Source organism: Temnothorax americanus, unplaced genomic scaffold (assembly GCF_048541705.1).
Source record: "Temnothorax americanus isolate GAGA-0224 unplaced genomic scaffold, ASM4854170v1 Scaffold145, whole genome shotgun sequence".
Classification (NCBI taxonomy): Eukaryota; Metazoa; Arthropoda; class Insecta; order Hymenoptera; family Formicidae; genus Temnothorax; species Temnothorax americanus.
Window position 1 is genome coordinate 212,538 of NW_027509281.1, and position 21,507 is coordinate 234,044.

Below are 21,507 nucleotides of genomic sequence, written 5' to 3' on the forward strand. Positions count from 1 at the left end.
TACGCGAGCGTTAAGGTGCTTTTTCATGCTGACGCTCGACGCTCATTTTCAGCGGCAAGAAGGTCGCATGACCACAATTGACGCCGGCGTCAATTGAAATTCATGAAAAGGAAAACAGCGACGTCACGTGTGGTCATGCGACCTTTTTGCCGCTGAAAATGAGCGTCGAGCGTCAGCATGAAAAGGCACCTTAAGTGGAACCCAGCCATGGGAGCGTCCGAGCGTCGAGCGTCAAACACGTGCGCATCACCTTTGCGCAGGATTCTAAACCGTACAGATTTCAGCGTCTTGACGCTATTCCTATTGCAATGGCGAGTGACGAGGTAAGTAGGTTATGTTCCTGTTTTGGCATATCTCTTGTTGAGATAAGTAATTAAAATATTGTATGTTAATAGGCATCAGATATAACGTGCGGCGTGTGCACGGCAACAATTGTAAGAAAAAATATTAAGAGTCACCAATGTGTGCAACAATGGCACGGTATTACCATCGAGTCTGAGTCCCAAATATTTTATCTTACAAATGGTATGGCCTATAATTCATTAAATTATACAATAATATACAACTATTGTATATATACATACATACATATATATATATATATATATATGTATTGAAAGACATTGTAAGTATAAGCAGTATGTGTGCGATTTTGCAGAAAGAGGTGAATGTTTGGCAAGAGTAATATGTGATGGCAAGGAACAAATCGTATTAATAAATAAAGAGTCACTTGGTCAATCCTATTTGAAACAAATACAAATAGGCAATGAAGTGACAAAGTCTATTAATCTATCGGTGGATTCAGATGATGATTCAGTATTGTGCTCAACAGCAGTAAACAAAAATATAATAGACGAATTATTGATCGAAGAAGTCAGAAAGAGACCCCCTATATACGATTACACACTGCCTTTGTCTTTCCGTGGCAGACACAAAGTTGCAGAGTTGTGGGCAGAAATTTCTAATGCTCTTAAAGGTACCTATATTACATAAGCCTGAATTACCAAATAAAAGCAATGATATTACATTAAATGGTGTAAAAGTATGTATTAACAAATTTATTTAACCCATTGTAACAAATGTTTTAGGTCATTTAAGTGCTGAAGAGGCGAAAAAGAAGTGGAAATCCCTAAAAGACACGTACAGTAAATTAGTTGCTGACGAAAAAAAACTCAGCGGATCAGCAAGGTCACAACAGAAACCACCATGGAAACATTTTGAAGCAATGTCCTTCTTACGTTCGGTGTCAAAACACAAACCGTACGTATCAATGTTCATGTGCATACACACACACACACACACACACACACACACACACACACACACACACACACACACACACACTCACGCACGCACGCACGCACGCACGCACGCACGCACGCACGCACGCACGCACGCACGCACGCACGCACGCACGCACACACACACACACACACACACACACACACACACACACACACACACACACACACACACACACACACACACACACATATATATATATATATATATATGTATATATGTATATATACAATAGTTGTATATTATTGTATAATTTAATGAATTATAGGCCATACCATTTGTAAGATAAAATATTTGGGACTCAGACTCGATGGTAATACCGTGCCATTGTTGCACACATTGGTGACTCTTAATATTTTTTCTTACAATTGTTGCCGTGCACACGCCGCACGTTATATCTGATGCCTATTAACATACAATATATTAATTATTTATCTCAACAAGAGATATGCCAAAACAGGAACATAACCTACTTACCTCGTCACTCGCCATTGCAATAGGAATAGCGTCAAGACGCTGAAATCTGTACGGTTTAGAATCCTGCGCAAAGGTGATGCGCACGTGTTTGACGCTCGACGCTCGACGCTCGGACGCTCCCATGTAATGGCACCTCTTCTGCAGTAACTTACGATAATTTATTCCGCGTAAACGGGTAAATTATCGTAAGTTAATACAGAAGTAACGCTCGCCTAAACGTAGTATATGATGTACATACATATTTATGTATATACATATACATACATATGTACAATAGACACAGATGCTTAGGGCCGGTCTACAATGGGTGATGTAAAGGCCTTCACACATAATCGCGTAAGAACGTAAAACGTAAAAGTAAGAAAATCGACAAATCCCAATCAAGTATTGTGCTGTCCATAACCCCAGTAGGGGAAAATACTTAATTGGGATTGATCGATCTTCTTACGCTTACGTTTTACGTCCTTACGGCATTTTATGTGTGAAGGCCTTTAGTCGTAAGTCGTAAGAATTGGCCAATCACAGTTCATTATTCTTCGACCGTAAAGTGTGTGTCCGGGGCTTAAAGCAAGCAGGGCATACCACGGTCGTGAATACAAGTGGTCGATTGTGTAATCTTGAAATGAGGTGAAAATTACAAAAGTGAGGAAATTTACTAGCGTTGTACAGAAAAGTGTTAATTTTCTGACTGTTAACTTTGTTAATTCTGAACTGCGTTCTTTTTTTCTCTCGTCTTTCAGTTTATCACTTTATTCTTATTGCTTATAGGTTTATGTTCTTTATTTTAAACAAGTACCTCTTTCTTGAGTGTAAAAGGCATTTGTTGTCGTAAAGAGCAAAGTAAATAATTTGGAACTCTACAATATTTTTATATTTATAATCTACAAATATTTTTACGACGTTATTTATCATATATATTTAAACACATTATGATTGTTTACAAATAACGTCGTAAAAATATTTGTATCATTGCTTATATATATATATATATCATTGCTTTATTAATAACACAAATTGTATTAACAAATGTTTGAAAAAATAATTTCACAATCTTTGTTTCGATTATTTCTTATAAACATTAAATTGCTGATCAGTTTTAATTATTTAAAAAATATATATTAAAGATACAATCTTACTATAGAAATGAAGAGTTAATGCTTTTATAACTTAGAACGTCGGAGTAATACTTAGGTATCAATAAAAACTTCAAGATATGTAAAATTATATCATTTTGGCAAGAGTTTCGAATTAAAACGATTCGTATCGCTTCGGAAACAAATTAATTTCTAGTTAGTTAGTTAGTTAGTTAGTTAAGGATACTTTATTTGCCCCAAAGGGGCCTTAAAGGGCGTTTTTGTGGAACGTACCCAAACCATTCCATCCGGCGTTTTTAAAGGGACGTACCCAACCCTGTACAAACTCTACCACCTCCTCTGATTCTATACAATACAATGCCATACAAACCAAAATCAAACCAAAATCAAAATCAAAATCAAAATCAAAATCAAACTCAAAATCTTAATTTTCAATCAATCAACCTTTTAAATCTTTTGAATCAGAAAACTAATCCACCGTCCCAAACCCTAATTGTCTTTGTCGTGAATATTGTCCGGTCATATTCTCCTCCAACCGCCTCTTTCCTCCTCCCACTTCACCTCCCTTCCGTTTATCCACATTCTTCTATTTGTTAACACCACTGCGTTGCCCCTCGTTCTTTCCTCTCTTGCTCTCTCCACCATCTTATGTCTATATGCTCTCTCTTCAAGTGTTAGTTCCTCGTCGACGCCAATCTCCCACCTTCTCCATATCTCATCACATCTTTCTATCACCTCTTCCTTGTCCTCTTCTTCTTCTAGTTCCGTGAAAATTACAATCTTACCATCCACACCAGTCACCTCCCATGCTTTTCTTATCGGTATCTCTCTTCCTGTTACCTTTTCCATTATCGCTTCCAGCATCTCCCTTCTTTCTTTTGGTCCTTCTCCTGCCACTCTCCTCCAGATCAGATTCTTTTTCCTCTTCTCAATTTTTTCTTTTCTCTCTCTCTCTTTTTTTCCTTCCTCCTCCCTCTCTCTTTTCTCTCTTCTTCTTCTTATCTCCTCTTCTCTCTCCTCTATCATTCGCCTCGTCCTGTTCCTCTCCTCTTCCTGTTCCTTCCTTCTGTCGCTTTCCGGCGGTCTTCTCCATTCCTTCTCGCTCTTCTCTCTTCCTCCGTCTCCTTTTTTCTCTGTCGCCCTCTTCCTTCCTTGGCTATCTTGTTTAGCTTCCCGATTCTTCTTGCCTTCACGACCATTATCCGTCCCTTCCGTGATCCTTCCCCCTGAGTCTGTCGAACCCTCGCTCCAATCCCTTCCCCACTCCTCTCTCCACCCTTCTTCCCCTCGTTCTTCCTTTTCTTCCACCATCCTCTTCTCCTCCACTTCCAGTTGGGTTTTTAGCTTTCTCAGTTCCTCTTTAACTTCCATTCCCGTTCGTATTATTTCCTCTTTAATTTCATGCCCGATTTCCCTTAGCTCCCTCGTAATTTCCTTGATCCATCCTGTCTCTTCCCTCTTTCGCGCCGCTGTCTGTACCTCTTCTTTGTCTGCCAGATTTTCCTCCATTCTATTCGATTCCTTTCTCCTTCGCATTTCGAACCTACTCTCTTATTCTTTCCGCGATATGCTCTTCACCTGCTCTGCGTTGTGCTTACAGTCCACTTTCTCGTATTCTTTCTCTTGCCAGGCATGCACCGCCGCTCTGTCGACTTTCAGTCGTGCCACCCTATCTCGATCGGCCCTCTCACTCACCGCGTTTCCACCGCAGCGACCTGCGCCACTTCGCTCACTCTCGTGCCGATGTCACTTGCTTTCCTGTCACGCCTTGTCGCCCCGCAGTAGTGCCAACCCGCTCTTTTAGGAGGGGCCGGCACTCCGCGCCGCCTCGGCGATCCGCAGTAGTGCCAACCCACTCTTTTGGAGGGGCCGGCACCCCGCGCCGCCTCAGCACCGAACAGCCTCAGTTCCACGCACGTGTCTCCGCTTCCGTGGCTCGCGCCTGCCCGTGCTCCCCGCTTCCTCTTCCCTTCTCCGGTCGCCTACCTCAATTGTGTTCCTCCCTCTTCTCTCTTCTTCTCTCCTTCCCTTGTCTTGCTCCGTCCTAACCTCTTTTCTTCCTCGCCGTATTTTCTTGATTTACTTCCGATTTTTCTTGCCCTCCGGCCTTTCTTCAGTTGTACGCCTTCCTCTTTCCTTCCTTCGGGGTTCCCTTTATTCTCTCTTCGTTCCTTGACTCCTACTCCGCCCGTCCTTTCCCTTATTCCTTCTTTCCTTTACGGAGCACCCGTCTTCCTTCCTTACCCAACCGGAAGTCACAAATTAATTTCTATTAAATTGAAATGTTCGATTAAAGATATCCCATTAAAACTGTATTTACACAAAACGTTCGTAAATAAACGTATTAAAAACGATGACCATCTCTCTCTAAAGGCTATTGCACGTAAAAAAGTTTTAGTCATAATCGTAAGGCCGTAAGAAAATAGACCAATCACACTCGATTATTCTTTGAGCTCAAGGAAAATAATCGACTGTGATTGGTCTATTTTTTTACGGTCTTACGATTATGATTAAAACTTTGTCACGTGCAATGGCCTTAACTGACTATATACTATTTTATCTTTAACTTTTAGATTTTAGGTATCCGTGTCGAAATGTTTATATACATATTAGAATTAATCAGGCAATAAGAGCCAAGCGTAGTTATAATACAATCGCTATAATTTATTACATGTCAATACATCACGATTAAAGTGTCAATTACAATATTACGTACGTTTCGACCCTTTTTTTGGGTCATCGATCCTCCAGCGCGTTGTCTACACATTACATAGTACTAATCTACATAGGGTCTTTCTTTTCCTTTTCCGTAAACCTCTTGGACGAATCAATTACTCCTAACAGTCCTTTGGGTAGATGCACACTCCGAAGCCTTCCCAGGTATCTTAGTGTGTGATTTCCTGGTTTGAGCGCCTGGAAATTCGTTTGCAGATAATCAGTCATGATTCGATGGAAAAGATACCTTGAGTAGTTGTCACTCTACCCCAGGATTGTATGCATACAACACGTTATGTGATGCGCTACTTAGGCCCAGTTCAACAGTGGCCAGTTAGCTTAACTATAGTAGTTAACTTTCACTCTCCGTCTCTTTCTAACCTTTGAGTTAAAAAAAGACAGAGAGTGAGAGTTAACTACTAATTAAGCTAACTGGCCACTGTTGAACTGGGCCTAATATGCAGGTCCTCGGAAAAATGGACAAAAATGGGCAAAGGTTATAATATGTATACCTACCTTTATTATGTCATAGTTTCAAAATTAAACACAGATTAAATAATTATTAGTCTTTAAAAAAGAAGTCTTTATCATACTATTATATAAAACCCGACTGTTTGTCTGTCCGTCCGTCTGTCCGCAAACTACTCATTCGTTAGTGGACCAAATTTTTACCAAGAGTACATGAAATAAGGGTAGAATTTCCCGGGGAGTGCTATAGGGTGTATAATTTTTCGTTACCAATTTTCTGGAAACCGGTTTTTTTAATTTCTTCAATTTTTCGGGAAATAATTGACGGAATTTCAAAGAATTGTATATAAAACAGGGGTTGAATTTTCCGGGGAGTGCCATAAAGTGTATAATTTTTTGTTGCCGATTTCTTTGGAAGCCGGTACCGAAATTTTTTTAATTAAAAACCATTTGATCAAATTTTTATTAAATTTTATATACTTTTAATACCGATTTTTTTGAAAACCGGTATGAGAAATTTTTCGAATTAAAAATTATTTGACTGAATTTTTATTAAAAGTATATGAAATAGGGGTAAAATTTCCCGGGGAGTGTAGAGTGTATAGTTTTTTGTTACCGATTTTCTGGAAACCGGTTTTTTTAATTTTTCTAATTTTTTGGGAAATAATTGATTGAATCTCAAAGAATTATAGTAGGAGTATAATTTCCCGGGGAGTGCTATAAAGTGTTACTATTTTTTGTTACTGATCTTTTTGGAAACAGGTTCCGAATGACTGAATCTCAAAGAATTGTACATAAAGTAGGTGTTGAATTTCTTGGGGAGTGCTATAATAAAGTATATAATTTTTTGTTACCGATCTTTTTGGAAACCGGTATCAGAAGTAGATAAAAAAGAAATATTTTTCAATTTATAGCATTTTAGAGAAAGAGAGAGAGAGAGAGAGAGAGAGAGAGAGAGAGAGAGAGAGAGAGAGAGATATAGAGAGAAGAGGGGTGGGGGGGTAGATTTTGGGAGGGAGGGAGGAATGCGAGTAATGTGCGGGATCTATAGGGGATTTCGTTTTTTTCTTTGGTTGATTTTTCTGTCTTGGTTGGGTTGGGAGGGGGAGGGAGGGCATGAGGGAATGATTGACCTTTTATTAGCCCTTTCTCAGCTATTTTTACATACTACATATTTATACATACAACAGAACGTACTCTTTTAGCACACGTTTGAACATTTTTAGTTCTTCGCATCTTTTAATTTCGGCTGGCAGTGCGTTATACATTTTTACTCCTTCATAGAAAATACTTTTTTGCGCATTTCTCGTCCTACGAAACACTATTGCTATATCGCCGGTTTGTCTGGTTTGCCTATCAGTGTTCTTTCCCACTAATTCTAGACGGTCTTTTAATTGTTCCGGTAGCATGTTGTTCACCGCTTTAAAGATAAATGTACACACATTATAATATAGCCTCTGTCTTATGGACATAAACTGCAGCGCTTGCAGCATATGCTCCACTTTGGTATATCTATTGCATTGCAGTATGACTCTCATAGCTCGATTTTGCGCTTTTTGCAGCCTGGTTAGCTCCGTTTCACTCATGTCAATTAATAACGTTGCACAATACTCAAAATGAGGAGCTATGATTGTCTTATATATCGTGCATCTGGTATAAGCCGATATATAACTACCTATTCTATTAAGAAAACTCGTTTATTTTTCCTATTTTCTTTAGCATATAATCACAGTGATCTCTAAATCTAAGCCTATCGTCAATCATTATACCTAGGTATTTCATCATTTCGACACGCTGTATCTCAGTTCCATCTAACCATGTCAACATAATATTACCTCTTAGCTCTTTTCTTACACTTCTAATTATCATATATTTCGTTTTCCCTGCATTCATTGGGAGGGAGGAAGGGAGGGAGGGAGGGAGGGAGGGAGGGAGGGAGGGAAAGAGAGAGAGAGATAGATAGATAGATAGATATAGTTTAATATGCCCGAGCAACTGCTAAAGGGCAAAAAGTAAAATACAAAAATCGAAATACAGAACAATAATAATAACAATAATAATAATAATGCCAAGCATACACAGGCTCACTCTCAGCCTACATGCAACGCAAACATTCAACAAGAACTTATAACTAGCGCAACTTAAAAACTAATTTAAGACTAAATGTAACGAAGACAAAAATAGAGGGAACATGGCATGGGTTACCCGTAAGCGAAGTGGTCACTCGAATTCAGATGAAAATAAGAATAGACGCAGAAGACCTTTGAATGATGCTAAGGAAGATGCTGATGTAATACTGCTAGGAAGTGAGTGCCAAAAATATATGGCGGAAAGCTGGAATGAATTTCTGTACGTGACAGTTCTATGAGCAGGAATATGGAAAGATGAAGTGAAGGAAGCAGCCAAGCGATCGGACCTTCTAAGAGAAGGATCAGGAGAGGTAAACAGTTCACGTAAATATGTAGGAGAAGACAAATGCAAAATACGATACATCTGGCATCCCAGAAAATATAAGCGTCTATTCCTAACAGAAAGCCAACCTAACTGACGCCTGTAAAGCGTAATATGTTCGTCACGTTTTAAATTAAAAATAAAACGAACACAGCAGTTAGTTAGTCGCTGCAATTTAGTATCCAACCCATCGCTCAGGCCATGATACACTAGGCAACAGTAGTTTATGTGGGGCATAATCAGAGTAGAGACAAGTTTGATTCTAAGATTGGTGGAAAGAGAACCCTTGTTAAACTTGAGATTATGCAACACATGATGGACCCTTTGTGAAATCAATGAGATATGTCGCGCCCAAGAGAGATCGAAAGTAAACATAACCCCAAGATTTCTCACCTCATGCACAAATGGAAGAGGCGTATTGTTAACAAGGATAGGTGGTAAATTACTAAGATTAATTGCATTGACATACGCTTGACTTCCAAATATAATGACTTTGGATTTAGCCGGGTTGAGTTTAAGTCCATTCTTATTAGCATAGTTAAAAAGAGCTTGGGCATCCTTAGAAATTAATTCTAGAGCACTGAGAATATCAGCAGGTGAGCAAAGGCGATAGATTTGTATATCATCTGCAAAAATCATATGAGATGCATAACGCAAAACTTTGTATATGTCGTTGATGAACAAAGAAAAAAGCAGAGGACCAAGAACGGAGCCTTGAGGGACCCCAGACGAAGTAAATAACTATTCAGAGAGATTACCCGCATCGTCAATAACAGCTTGAGAACGGCCAGTTAAGTAGGAGAAAATCCAGTTAAGAACAGCATCAGAAAAGCCAATCTCTTTAAGTTTAACAAGCAATAGAAGATGGGGAACCATGTCAAATGCCTTACTGAAATCGAACAGTATCATGATGGTTATGAATCCATCATCAATCCCCCGCTTGATATCATTACAAACGCGCAAAAGTACCGACTGAGTGTTAAACCCTGAGCGGTATGCAGACTGTCTCGGATTGAGTATGTCATGTTTATTAAGGTAGTCTAATATTTGCATAGCAACAATCTTCTCCATTAGTTTAGACAGTTCGGGTAGATTCGCAATGGGTCTTGTGTCTGACGGGGATAGTGGTGTACGAACCTTAGAAAGCGGACGTATATATGCCTTCTTCCACTCGGATGGAAACAACGAAGTATCAAGCGAGCGATTAAATATGGACACAAGCAACGACGAAACAACCGGCCATGCTACACGAAGTATATACAGTGGAATGCCATCTGACCCAGAAGCATACGAGTGAAGAGGTCTCTCAGACATAAGTTTAAGGACTTCACAAGGTGAGATAGACGAGAAAACAAATTCAGGACGATCAGAAGGACGAGAGATCGAAGCAATGGCTGAGATAAAGTTAAAATGAGTGCAAACAGGCTGAACATTTATAACAGACACGTAGTATGAGCCCAACTGGTCGGGCGAGAAGAAATGTAGAGGAGAAGTGAGAGTCGGTTTTGCAAGTCCCAGCCGAGCAAGCTCCCTCCAAAGTTTAGCAGGGTCTGTAATGCCAATGAGAGAACTGTAGTAAAATTTATTCTTAGCACGCCTAATGTCTATATTAAGTTGGTTACGGAAAAGTCTATATGTGGCATAGCCTAAGAGACTATTGGCACGTTTAGCTCGCCTATACAACCGATCACGAATTTGTAACCGAGCAGTCAATTCCGGAGTGAGCCAAAGTACAGGGGGCCTCTTAATTGATAGGACGCGAGCGGGGGCAAAGATATCAAGAGCTCCCAACAAGTTGCTGGACAAGACTCCACACATCCCATCCACATCAGCATCCCCAGACAACCCGTCCAATTGAGCCCGTACCGTGCCGGCGATAGAACGAAGATGATCACAGAACTCAGAGCCATCAATGCCCCTGTAATTCCTCCGGGAGATAGAACGCTCGAGTCTCAGCTTACAATCAAGTGACACTGACAGCTCTAACAGATCATGACCAGCAATGAAGGGACTTGAAGATATATATATGATATGATTTTTTCAACATCATCTACCACCAACACATCAATCCAGGTATCAGAGGTAGCAGTATGATGGGTAGGCTCAGAAATGACAATATGTAACGATAGGCTAGACATGAGTTCACGCAAGTAATCTGCCTCAAAGTTAGTCGACATTAGATTACAATTCAAGTCACCACCAATAATGATGTTTTTATAGAGATGGGAGAATCGATTTAGAGACTCGACAAAATCGTTCAAAAGAAGACCCTTGGGTCTTCTGTAAATAGATGCAAATAACACCGATACACCTTCTGGTTGACGAACTTCTAAGAGAAAATATTCTGGTGAATTTTCGCAGACATTATTAGAGGTGACCAAAATCTTAGCTTGAAGTGATTTATGTACATAACACGCCACCCCACCGCCCATCCGTCCCACTCGATCATGCCGTATCAAAAAGTAGTCACTCAAAGCCACCGCCGCATCGGAGATGCTCTCATTGAGCCACGTTTCGGAGACCGAAATGACATGATAAAAACGAGTAGCAAAATGCAGTCTAATATAATCTATGTGTCCACGCAGGGAATTGGCGTTGAACTGAGCCACACGAAAACAAGAGGACTCAGAAATCAAGCCACGCTGATCGACGGAAGGCAATGAGTGTCCAGAATGAGCATGTCAAACGAGCTTATTGAGATCAGCAACCGAGTTAATCAAAATAGCAGGCTTACCGTCAGAGTGCCTGACGTGAACACGACCCCCTCTCACCCAGACATACGCGTAAGACTTTTCTTTAGCCACACGCTTTGCTTGCTGCAGTAGTTCATAGGTGTCCTTGGGGAGCAGCTCGTTTACATGCACACTCCGACCCGAGTCATTGCCACATATGTCTCTCTGCACGAGTGCACGCCGAGCGCGCTTTTTAGACATTACCGCATCACGAACAGCGCTCGAGGCTAACGTGATGATGTAAGAGTTCGTAGGCGAAATCGGTAAGGGACGGTCACGAGCGGCCACCGGCAGAGGCTTACGAGCGACGGGCCTAACACCGAGAATGTGACACGTCAGCTCGGGGATCTCGAAGGTAGTAAACACGTTGCGAACGCATTCTAAAGGGGTAACAGGCATTGTGGCAGGCACTCCCGATATAATTAATTCATTCCCGAACTGAACATGCGTGACAGAATGAGAATCCGCACCACCCGTCCTAAGCGCACGAATCTCATCCACAAGAGCATCACACCGTTGCTCCAACTCGACAATGCGCTGGCTATTACGTTCGACACAACCAGCGACACAATTTAATTTATCAAGCTTATCATTAAGTATAGTATTCGTTCGCCGCTGCTCTTCTACAAAAGCAGAGAATCTCGCATTCGATTCACTCAATTTCTCACTCAGTCTTGCATTCGACTCACTCAGCTGCTCGGTCAGTCGAAGCAAAAGATTATTAGTCGTATTGTCACACTGCGACTGCGACAGAGACTGCGACAGAGCGCCCACGCTTACTGGAGTCGCCATGGTAAAATTAAATGAGTGATCAGTATTGTCAGGTGTGACAGGTAAAATAGAAACAAGCAACGACTTGCAACAAGCGCCGGCGTACCTGGTGACAGCGTAAGGTTTGACACAGCCTGGATGAAACACTCTCTTACATGTACATTCAATCAAATTAGTCGCAATTGTCTTTCCGCATTTGGAGCACGAACGCTGCATTACCGTCACACAAATAGGCAATGAAAACGAAAAACTCACGCCAGAGAAGATGCGTGAGTACACTGAGTATGAGACAGCTCAAGTTACACGACGCGACTGAGTAGTTGATTAACAGGGACCAGAGCGCACTGTGCACGAGACAGCTCGAAATCACACCACTATCGATCGCCAAACGTCGATATCGACTCCAAACTCGACGGCACGCAGGGCAGCAGGTGCAGGAAAGGACAGATCAAGCGGCAGGCACATGCGCAGAAGAGAACAACATCCTCCATGGAATGATTCTCAGAAATAATAGAGTAATAATGAGAACACTCGTCATGCAAAATACTGAGAATCAGAGATAGCCCGATGCGTACCAATAACAGCACGTGACGAGCAACAAAAAGACTTGCCTGAACCTGCAACAAAAAAGCCCGAAGGCAGCTTGCAGCAGAAATATATCCACTTGAAATAGGAGCCACACAACGGACGTGCACACAGCTTACTCACCAGAGAGAGAGAGAGAGAGAGAGAGAGAGAGAGAGAGAGAGAGAGAGAGAGAGAGAGAGAGAGAGAGAGAGAGAGAGAGAGAGAGAGAGAGAGAGAGAGAGAGAGAGAGAGAGAGAGAGAGAGAGAGAGGAGGGAGGGGGAGGGAGAGAGGGTAGGGAGAGGGGGGGTGGGAGAGAGAGTGAATGAGAGAGAGAGAGAGAGAGAGAGAGAGAGAGAGAGAGAGAGAGAGAGAGAGAGAGAGAGAGAGATTAATTGATTGATTAAAATTTATTTATGCCCAAACATTTGCTAAAGGGCAAGATATAAATTGCAGATACATAATTAACAAGAGAAGCAATAAGTGCACTACAATGGCTCGTTCAGTGCATTTCATACTTAAACTAACAAATGCAGACTTCATGTTAAACCACTGACATAATATAACCTTAAACTAATATTACAACATATATATGTATAACACAGCCACTAACTTATATGACTAGGTAGTGGTGTCATCACACCACCAAATCTTAACCCATAAATCAAAAGCGAAGCTTTAACCAGATTCAGATGCAAACAAATGCAAGCGGAGGAGGTTTTTGAAGACCGGAAGAGAGGACGCGGATGTTATATTATTAGGAAGCGAGTGCCAAAAACGTATTGCAGAGAGACGAAAAGAGTTCCAATAAGTTGTTGTTCTACATGTCGGTATATGAAAGGTCCGTGACGAGCTGGGAAGGCGATCTGATCTCCTAAGCGACGAATCAGGTGAAGTGAAAAGCTCACTCAGGTAGTTTGGAGATTGTAGGAACAAGATGCGATAAACCTGACAACCGAGAAAATACAATCTCCTATTCTCAACCAAGAGCCATCCGAGTCGACGCCTATAGGGCATAATATGTTCATCGCGCTTGAGATTAAATATGTAACGTATACAGCAATTCACAAGTCTCTGCAACTTTATATTTAACTCATTACTCAAGCCATTATAAACGAGGCAACAATAGTCAACATGTGGTATGATCAACGTCGTAACTAGTTTAATTCGTAGTTCAGTGGAAAGGGAGTTCTTGTTAAATTTTAAACTGTACAACGCATGGTGCACTTTCTGCGATACATGCGAAATATGCTTCTTCCAAGACAGAGTGGGTGTGAAAGTAACACCTAAGTTTCTTACCTCACTAACGAACGGGATAGGTACACTGTTTACCATAATGGGAGGTAAAAGACTAAGATCAATATTCCTTACATAAGCATTACTGCCACAGATCATCACTTTAGATTTAGCTGGATTAAGTTTCAGTTCGTTAGATTCCGCATAATCATAGATAGCATTTGCATCTTTTGAGATTAACTCTAATCCATGACGGATGTTGGCCGGCAAACATGAGAAATAAACCTGAATGTCATCAGCAAATATCATGTGCTGCGCATGCCGCAGCACCTTTCCTATGTCGTTGATAAACAAAAGGAATAAAAGTGGCCCGAGCACGGAGCCTTGAGGAACACCCGATGACGTATATAGCCACTCCGAGAAATTCCCAGCGTCATCAACCACAGACTGATAACGGCCTGTTAGGTACGAAAAAATCCACATAAGAACCGCATCAGAAAATCCGATCTCCCTCAACTTGATAAGTAGTATGAGATGTGGAACGGTGTCAAACGCCTTACTAAAATCGAAGAGGATCATAATTGTGATAAGGCCACTATCGATACCTTCCCTGATGTCATCGCACACCCGCAGAAGCGCTGTCTGTGTATTGTGACACGGTCGATATGCAGACTGTCTAGGATTAATGATGTTATGCTTGCTTAAGTAATCGGCAATTTGTGAGGCAACAATCCTTTCCAGTAATTTTGACAGCTCTGGTAGATTGGCTATAGGTCTTGTATCAGATGGGGACAATGGAATGCGAATCTTCGAATGAGGGCGGATTAGCGCACGCTTCCATTGAGATGGAAAAGAAGAAGTTTCTAATGAGCAGTTGAACAAAGCAGTGAGACGCGACGAAATTACAGGCCATGCAATTCTAAGAACACAGAGCGGTATACCATCTGAACCAGACGCATAGGAATGGAGTGGTTCACTTGAGATAAGTTTGAGGATCATATCGGGTGTTACTGCAGAGAACACAAACTCTTGTCTCTGGGATGATCGAGTCATCGAAGCAACAGTAGTACTAAAGTCTGTATACAAGCAAGGTGGCTGAGCATTAGAGACCGAAACATAGAATGAATTTAATTGATTGGATGTGAAAAAGTGTAAAGGGGAGACCAAAGTTGACTTCGCAAGACCTAACCGTGCTAGTTCTCTCCAAAGTTTAGCAGGGTCAGTGATATCTTTGACACGCGTATTTACCGTGTAACGTTGGCAGTGTCGGAAAAAGTGCTTTCGTGTGGTCGAAGTAAAATTTTGAGATCTTGGATTTTTTGTGTTTACTACGAATTCATTCGTTAGAAATATCATTCGGTAAGTTTTACTTGTTCTCTAGATTGTTATACACGTGTGTGAATTACAGATTGTATGCACTTTCATCTTGTCTGAATTTTTTGCAAAACGAAAAATGAAAAGTGACGCTGGGGCATTTCCTGACACGAGCACTCGGAGTATTTTGTGACACATTAATTAACTAGAGTTTCATCAGAAACTTGTAGTTATAATAATCATTTGTTTTCAAACAACAATGGTGCGAACTTATGTTCGCAAGGCTCCTACCGTGGATGGAGAAAAAATGAAAAATGCCATTTCCGCTGTTATAAATGATGGTTTTTCTGTACAAAATGCTGCGAAACAGTTTGGCGTTGGCCTAATGTCCTTGAGTCGTCACTACGAGGCTGCTGATAATCAAAACATAACAATCACTCGACCAGGATTGACACCGGTAATTTTGACGCTAAATAGCATCATATCACAGTTTTATCTTTGCCGCCCCACTGTTCACATAAACTCTAACCCCTGGATAAGAGTGTTTTTGGTCCATTAAGAAAATCTTATAATGCGCATTGCGATTATTGGATGTTGAATAATCCTGGGCGAACAATGACAATATATGACATCCCTTCAATCGTCACCTCAGCATTGCCTTTAGCCGCAACAAATTCAAATATCAGATCCGGATTTCAAACTGCAGGAATCTTTCCTCTCAATCCAGACGTTTTTCACGAAATTGATTTCTTGCCCAGTCATGTTACTGATAGAGAATGGAGTGGAAAAGACCTATGACGGCCAGGATCGTCAACCGTAAACGGTATGCCCAGGGCCTCAAGCCCAAACATCAGCGACGATGACATTCCCCTCGCAGAGGTCCTTAAAACCATTCAAGCGTTTCCGAAAGCGGGCGAAAGGCAGGTCACGAAAAGAGCACGAAAACGCAAGAAGACTACAATTCTGACTGACGCCAACGAAGTAGACGCACTGATGGAAGAGCAAACACATAAATCCAAAAAAACCAACAAGAATGTGAGGAAAAAGCCTTCCAAGGAGCAGCCAGCTCGCAGACAACGTGGACGCCCGAGAAAAGTCGTTCGTTCTGATGATGACTAAAGTACTTCTTAATCATTTTTTGTCCTTTTTATCTTGTTTCATGTAAAGTTTGGTCAATAAATACGTTTTCAGAGTAAATTAATGTTGTGAGCTTTGAATAAAGTCATTAAAACAGGATAGAACAGGAGTGTCACGATTTGCCCCGTACTCTGTCACGTTTTACCCCGGTATCGGGGTAATTCGTGACACGAGACATGGTAAAACATTTTGTGTTGTACTCTAAAAACAACGTAATAAAAAGAAACAAATAAATTTTTTTTTAAACTAGAGGGTTGAACATTAAAAAACAACTGTCAGTTTTTTTTTTATCTATAACAGTGTTCTCAGGAAAAATTGGTAAACGCGAAATGTTACAATTTGCCCCGGTCTCCCCTATATTATTCATTTTTAATCAATTATTTATTTATAAATTTTCAAGAATCTATGAAATTTAAAATTAGAAAAAATTAATATTTCTTTTTGACTGAAGTACTGTAGGTAAGTGTGATTTATGTATTCATTCATTATATTTCTTAAATAAATAAATTTTCGATAAAAAAAATCCCTCAAAACAAAATCACACCTCTAATATATTATATATGTGAGCGTATACGTCAAAATAAGCAAACCAATCAAGTTATTTTTGTTGATTCTATCAAAATTTTTTCCATGTATATTTCGAAGATTTTTATTACTACCGTTACATAATACTTTAATTCATATTCAAAAACATTTTTTTTACACTACGATTTTTAAATTACTTTTTAACAAGTTATTTATAGCCGGTTTTTCTTTATTTTTTAATAAATTGAGACGCAAGAGTTATAAAAAAACTACTGATAAAAAGTTTGCCAACACAGTTGTAAAAGTTACAAATTGAATAGAATAAATACCTTATTTACCCCCAAGAGTCTTAAAGAGCGTTTTAAAGGTGAAATAATTCCAATAATAAAGAAAGGAGAAGGACGAGAGGTTAAGGATTACAGAGGAATAACAAGTCCTTGATGTATGTACAAGATCTACACAGCGATACTAGCTGAAAGGATAAGGAAAAAGGTAGAAACGAAGAATTTGATTCCCAATAATCAAGCAGGATTTAAAAAAGGAATGGGGATAATGGACCAAATATTTGCACTGAACTACTTGGTAAATAGACAACTAGAAAAAGAGAAAGGGAAGATGACAGTTCTATTCGTAGATCTCAAGGCAGCGTTTGACTTGTCAGTAGGTAAGGAAGTTTTAATTAAGGCAATGAAAGAGAGAGGAGTAAGGCAAGGACTGATAGATAGGGTGGAGGAAGTCTTGAGAGAAACAAAAAGCAATGTAAGAAGGGGAGAAGAAAAAGGGGACTCTTTCTGGATGGCGAAAGGATTAAGACAGGTCTGCCCGTTAAGCCCGATACTGTTCAACTTACTAATTGCAGACATAGAGGACCACATAAGGAAGGGCGGATGGGGGAGAGGTGAGTGTAAAAGAGGAAAAGATATATACACTAATGTATGCAGATGACATAGCAGTACTAGCGAAGGAGGAACAGGACATGAGATCCATGATAAGCAGGCTTGAAGGATACCTAGACAGGAAAGGCCTAACGCTGAGTACGGAGAAAACGAAGATAATAAGATTTAGAAAAGAGGGAGGGAGGAAGAAGAAATATGACTGGAGATGGAAAAGAAAGAAATTAGAAGAGGTCAAAGAATTCAAATATCTGGGGCACACGCTGATGGCGAATGGAAGGCAAGAGGCACATATCAGAGAAAGAAGAAGGAAGGCAGCAAGAGTAATGAGGGAAGTGTGGGGAATAGGTAAAAGGATGTGGAAAAAGGACTGTAAAAGAAGGATCTGGCTGTATGATACACTGATATGGACGGTGATGGGATACGGGACAGAAATATGGGGGTGGAAGGAAAAAAGAGAGGTAGAAGGAATACAGGAGAAATACCTCAGATGGACACTCGGTGTAAACTGGAGGACCCCAGGGTACATGATCAGGGATGAACTAGAAAGGGAAAAAATGGGAGCCAGAGCAAGCAAGAGAACATGGAAATTTGAAAGAAAACTGGAGGAAGGTAAAAGAGGAAAAATAGCGAAGAAATGTTTGAAAGAAATGAAAGAAAGATGGAAGAAGGAGAGGATAATAGAAAAATGGGAGCAGGAGAGAAAGGATTACTGGGAAGGTATCGGTGTAGAAATGGGAGGGGAGGAGGGACTGACGGAGGAGGCACTAGAACACAAGGAGAAATCGAAGCAAAGACAAGAAAAAATGGGAAAGATTATGGAATCGAAATACAACAGGTGGTATAAGCTAATAAAGAAGGATGGGATACCAGATTATCTAAAGAAGGGCTGAGAGGAAGCAAGATGGAACAGAATTGCAAGGTTTAGATTGAGCAACGAGATCAGAGAGGGACTATACTGGGGAAAAGAGGAAGACAAAAAATGCAGGATATGTGAGAGGAAGGAGGAGACGTGGGAACATGTCTGGAAAGAGTGTTTGAGATGGGAAGATTGAAAGGGAGAGAGCTGGAAAGACGTGGTGGGGAGGATAATGAGTGAAAAGGGAGAGGGGGAGGATTGGATGAAAGCGATAGAAGAGATGAGAAGGGATGGGGGAGGAAGGAAAAGGGGGTTAAGAAATAGATGGCTAAGAAAAATTTATTTTAATTACAGATAAGGTCAAAGAAAAGGGGAGCACAGGACAAAAAGAAGAGATGAAATTCAGAGCGAAGGTGACAGTAGAGAAAAAGAGAGATGCTGGAGAAACTGATAAAGGATCAAGCAAAGGAAACACTGAGAGGACTAAAAGAGGAAATAAAGGACCACAGAGAAAGGAGATTGAGAGCCTAAAGAGAAAAATACGCAAGCTAGAAATGGGCGCGGGCAAAAGGAAGAGGGACGAAAGCGCAGAGAACAGAGGCAGGTAAGACGCAAAATGAAATGGTGGTCCGACGACGATGAAAGGAATGATGACGAGAGAAGGAGGAAAAACATAATAATAAGGATAGAGGAACAGATGGATGGGAAAGGGAACGAATTGGGAGAAGATTAGGCAACTGCTCTCGGAGGAACTGAAGTTGAAGGTAGAAATGAAGGAAGTAAGCGTAATAGGGCTGAAAGGAGAATGGCTCACGATGCTGGTGAGGCTAGGAAGTGAAGAGGAGAAATTGAGAGTATTACAGGCGAGGAGGAGGGCAGGGAGCAGACTAAAGGTTAAGATGGACGAAGACAAATCAGTAGAAAGAAGAATTAGAAAGAGAGAAGAGAAGAAGAGGAGAAAGGAGAGGAGGGGAGAAGATAAGGAAAGAACAAAAAGATCAGAAGAGGATGAGATAGCAAGCGAGCTGGAGAAGAGCCTACTAATGGAGACGGAAGAAGAAAAGGAATAAACAAGGGCCGAGTAAGAAAGAAGAGAAGACCAGGGGAGTACGGCGGGACGCGAGCAAGCAGCGGGGGTCCGAGGAGCAAAGAGTCGCCCGGTTGAGGGGGCGCAGTTCACCACTGACCCGGGCGTAGGCGGATGCGTGCCGTGGCGGCGACGGCGCTCCGGACAAGGGTTGTATAAAGCTAAAAAAAGCGACCCAAACACACGGGAAAGACCGAAGACGCGAGCACGAACGGAGATGGGAAAGAGAAGGAGAAAACCAGCGATGAAAAACCAATGAAAAGAGCAGTCGGGGTACACGGCGCGCAGCTATTCCCTAAGTGCTCGGTCGCGCGCGTTGTTGAAGAAGGTCTGCGGATGTTACAAACAACACAATACCCGCGGCGGTGGCATCGAGTGCGCTGCCGCGGAGGCGCCGTGGAGCGACATGCAGAACGGGCGGCTCGGACTCGGGTGGATCACACACAGAGAGACCAAACTGCGTCACGTGTCGCGACCCCTGGCTCCCCAAATGGCGATTCGCAGCAAGACTGATGTTGATTTTTGTTTATTTTTATGAGAGTTTATATACTAAAGTCTTGTAAAGGGTTGGGTACGTCCCGGAAAAACGCCAATAGCGATCGCAGCAAGACTGATGTACTGTTTATTTGTTTCTTTCTCCTTTGGAGTTTACGTTATTTTGATTTTTGCGCTTTGATAAGTTTTATATTTTGATGACTGATACTCTGGCTGTAAAGGGTTGGGTACGTCCCTGAAAAAAGTCGATGAGCCTATGGCAGGGACATATGTACAAGGTTGGGTACGTCCCTACAAAACGCCCTTTTGGACCTTTTGGGGTAATAAAGAAGCTCAAACTAACTAATAAAAATGTTTACCAAGGCTGTGTTCCAATATTCACTGCTAATACTGAAAATCTATAACATACGTATCATAAACTGGAGATTTGCAACATTGTTAATGATATTGGATTGGATATTGGAACATAGCTGAAGAATAATTATCTATTAGATCATTGTTCTTGATTACATTTTTATTTTATTTAAGTGATCTCAAACTTTTGGCCAGTTCTGTATAGAAATGTATAAATTATAAAACATACCATACTCATGCATTACTGTCACTGGATATATGTCTAATTCAGGGGTTGGTTTTGATAAACTCATGATAAGTCTCGTAATCTTGTCATTATTTAAATTCTTGGGTGGCCATTTACATGATACTTTATCCTCACAAATCCATGACGTGGGTACTACTTTTACAGACTCTACTCCTTCTCCAAATCTTACCACGGCAAACTTATAAAATAAAATGTCATCAGGACTTTATACATTTCAAAATTAGATTTAGCAAATAAAAATATAAAACTACATTTTAAATTATTTATTTTGTATAATATAAGATATAAGTAATAAAGAAACGTTGTACAAAAAGAAATTAGAATGAAATAAAAATAAAATAGCAAATCTTCAAAAATGTTAATCAATCATAGGAATACACAAAAATCCATCTATAAGAGGAATGGCCACACATTTTGCCTTGACATGCGATAATTTCCAATAGTCACGCTGTTCCTCTTTTTCTTTAACTTTATATATGCCAATAAAAGATAATGGCAAGGGATAATCATAAAAGTCTTCTAACTGTTTGAATTTTTTTCCAATCAAGACCACACCATCCACGGTATCAATAATATTTAATAACATCACAACTTCTCCAAACACAGTAAGAAAACATTTGTTCGGTTTATTACAACTTAAGGTCATTCCCTTCCATATTACTTCTGTGTACTGGTTACCCTTAAACATTTTTGGCCATATTTCGTGATGGTTCCTTAGGATAGGTCGATTTGAATTGGGTATAATATTTTCAGTCAATATACCTCCTGTCTCTGAATCACGTTTG

At 40.6% G+C, this 21,507-nt stretch overlaps 1 protein-coding gene across 11 annotated transcripts in view; it reads left to right on the top strand.

Moving 5' to 3' along the window:
• Positions 1 to 165: 165 nt before the first annotated feature.
• LOC143894867 (uncharacterized) overlaps positions 166 to 21,507 on the top strand; it is a 38,091-nt gene continuing 16,749 nt past the window's right edge. For 5 of the 11 annotated variants that reach the window (XM_077401519.1, XM_077401518.1, XM_077401524.1 and 2 more), the window contains exons 1-4: positions 166 to 323; positions 396 to 525; positions 659 to 976; positions 1,089 to 1,260. In XM_077401519.1, coding sequence (XP_077257645.1) covers positions 309 to 323; positions 396 to 525; positions 659 to 976; positions 1,089 to 1,260 — 635 coding nt within the window. In that variant the 5' untranslated portion in view covers positions 166 to 308. The other 6 variants (XM_077401528.1, XM_077401523.1, XM_077401526.1 and 3 more) reach the window with 6 other exon arrangements.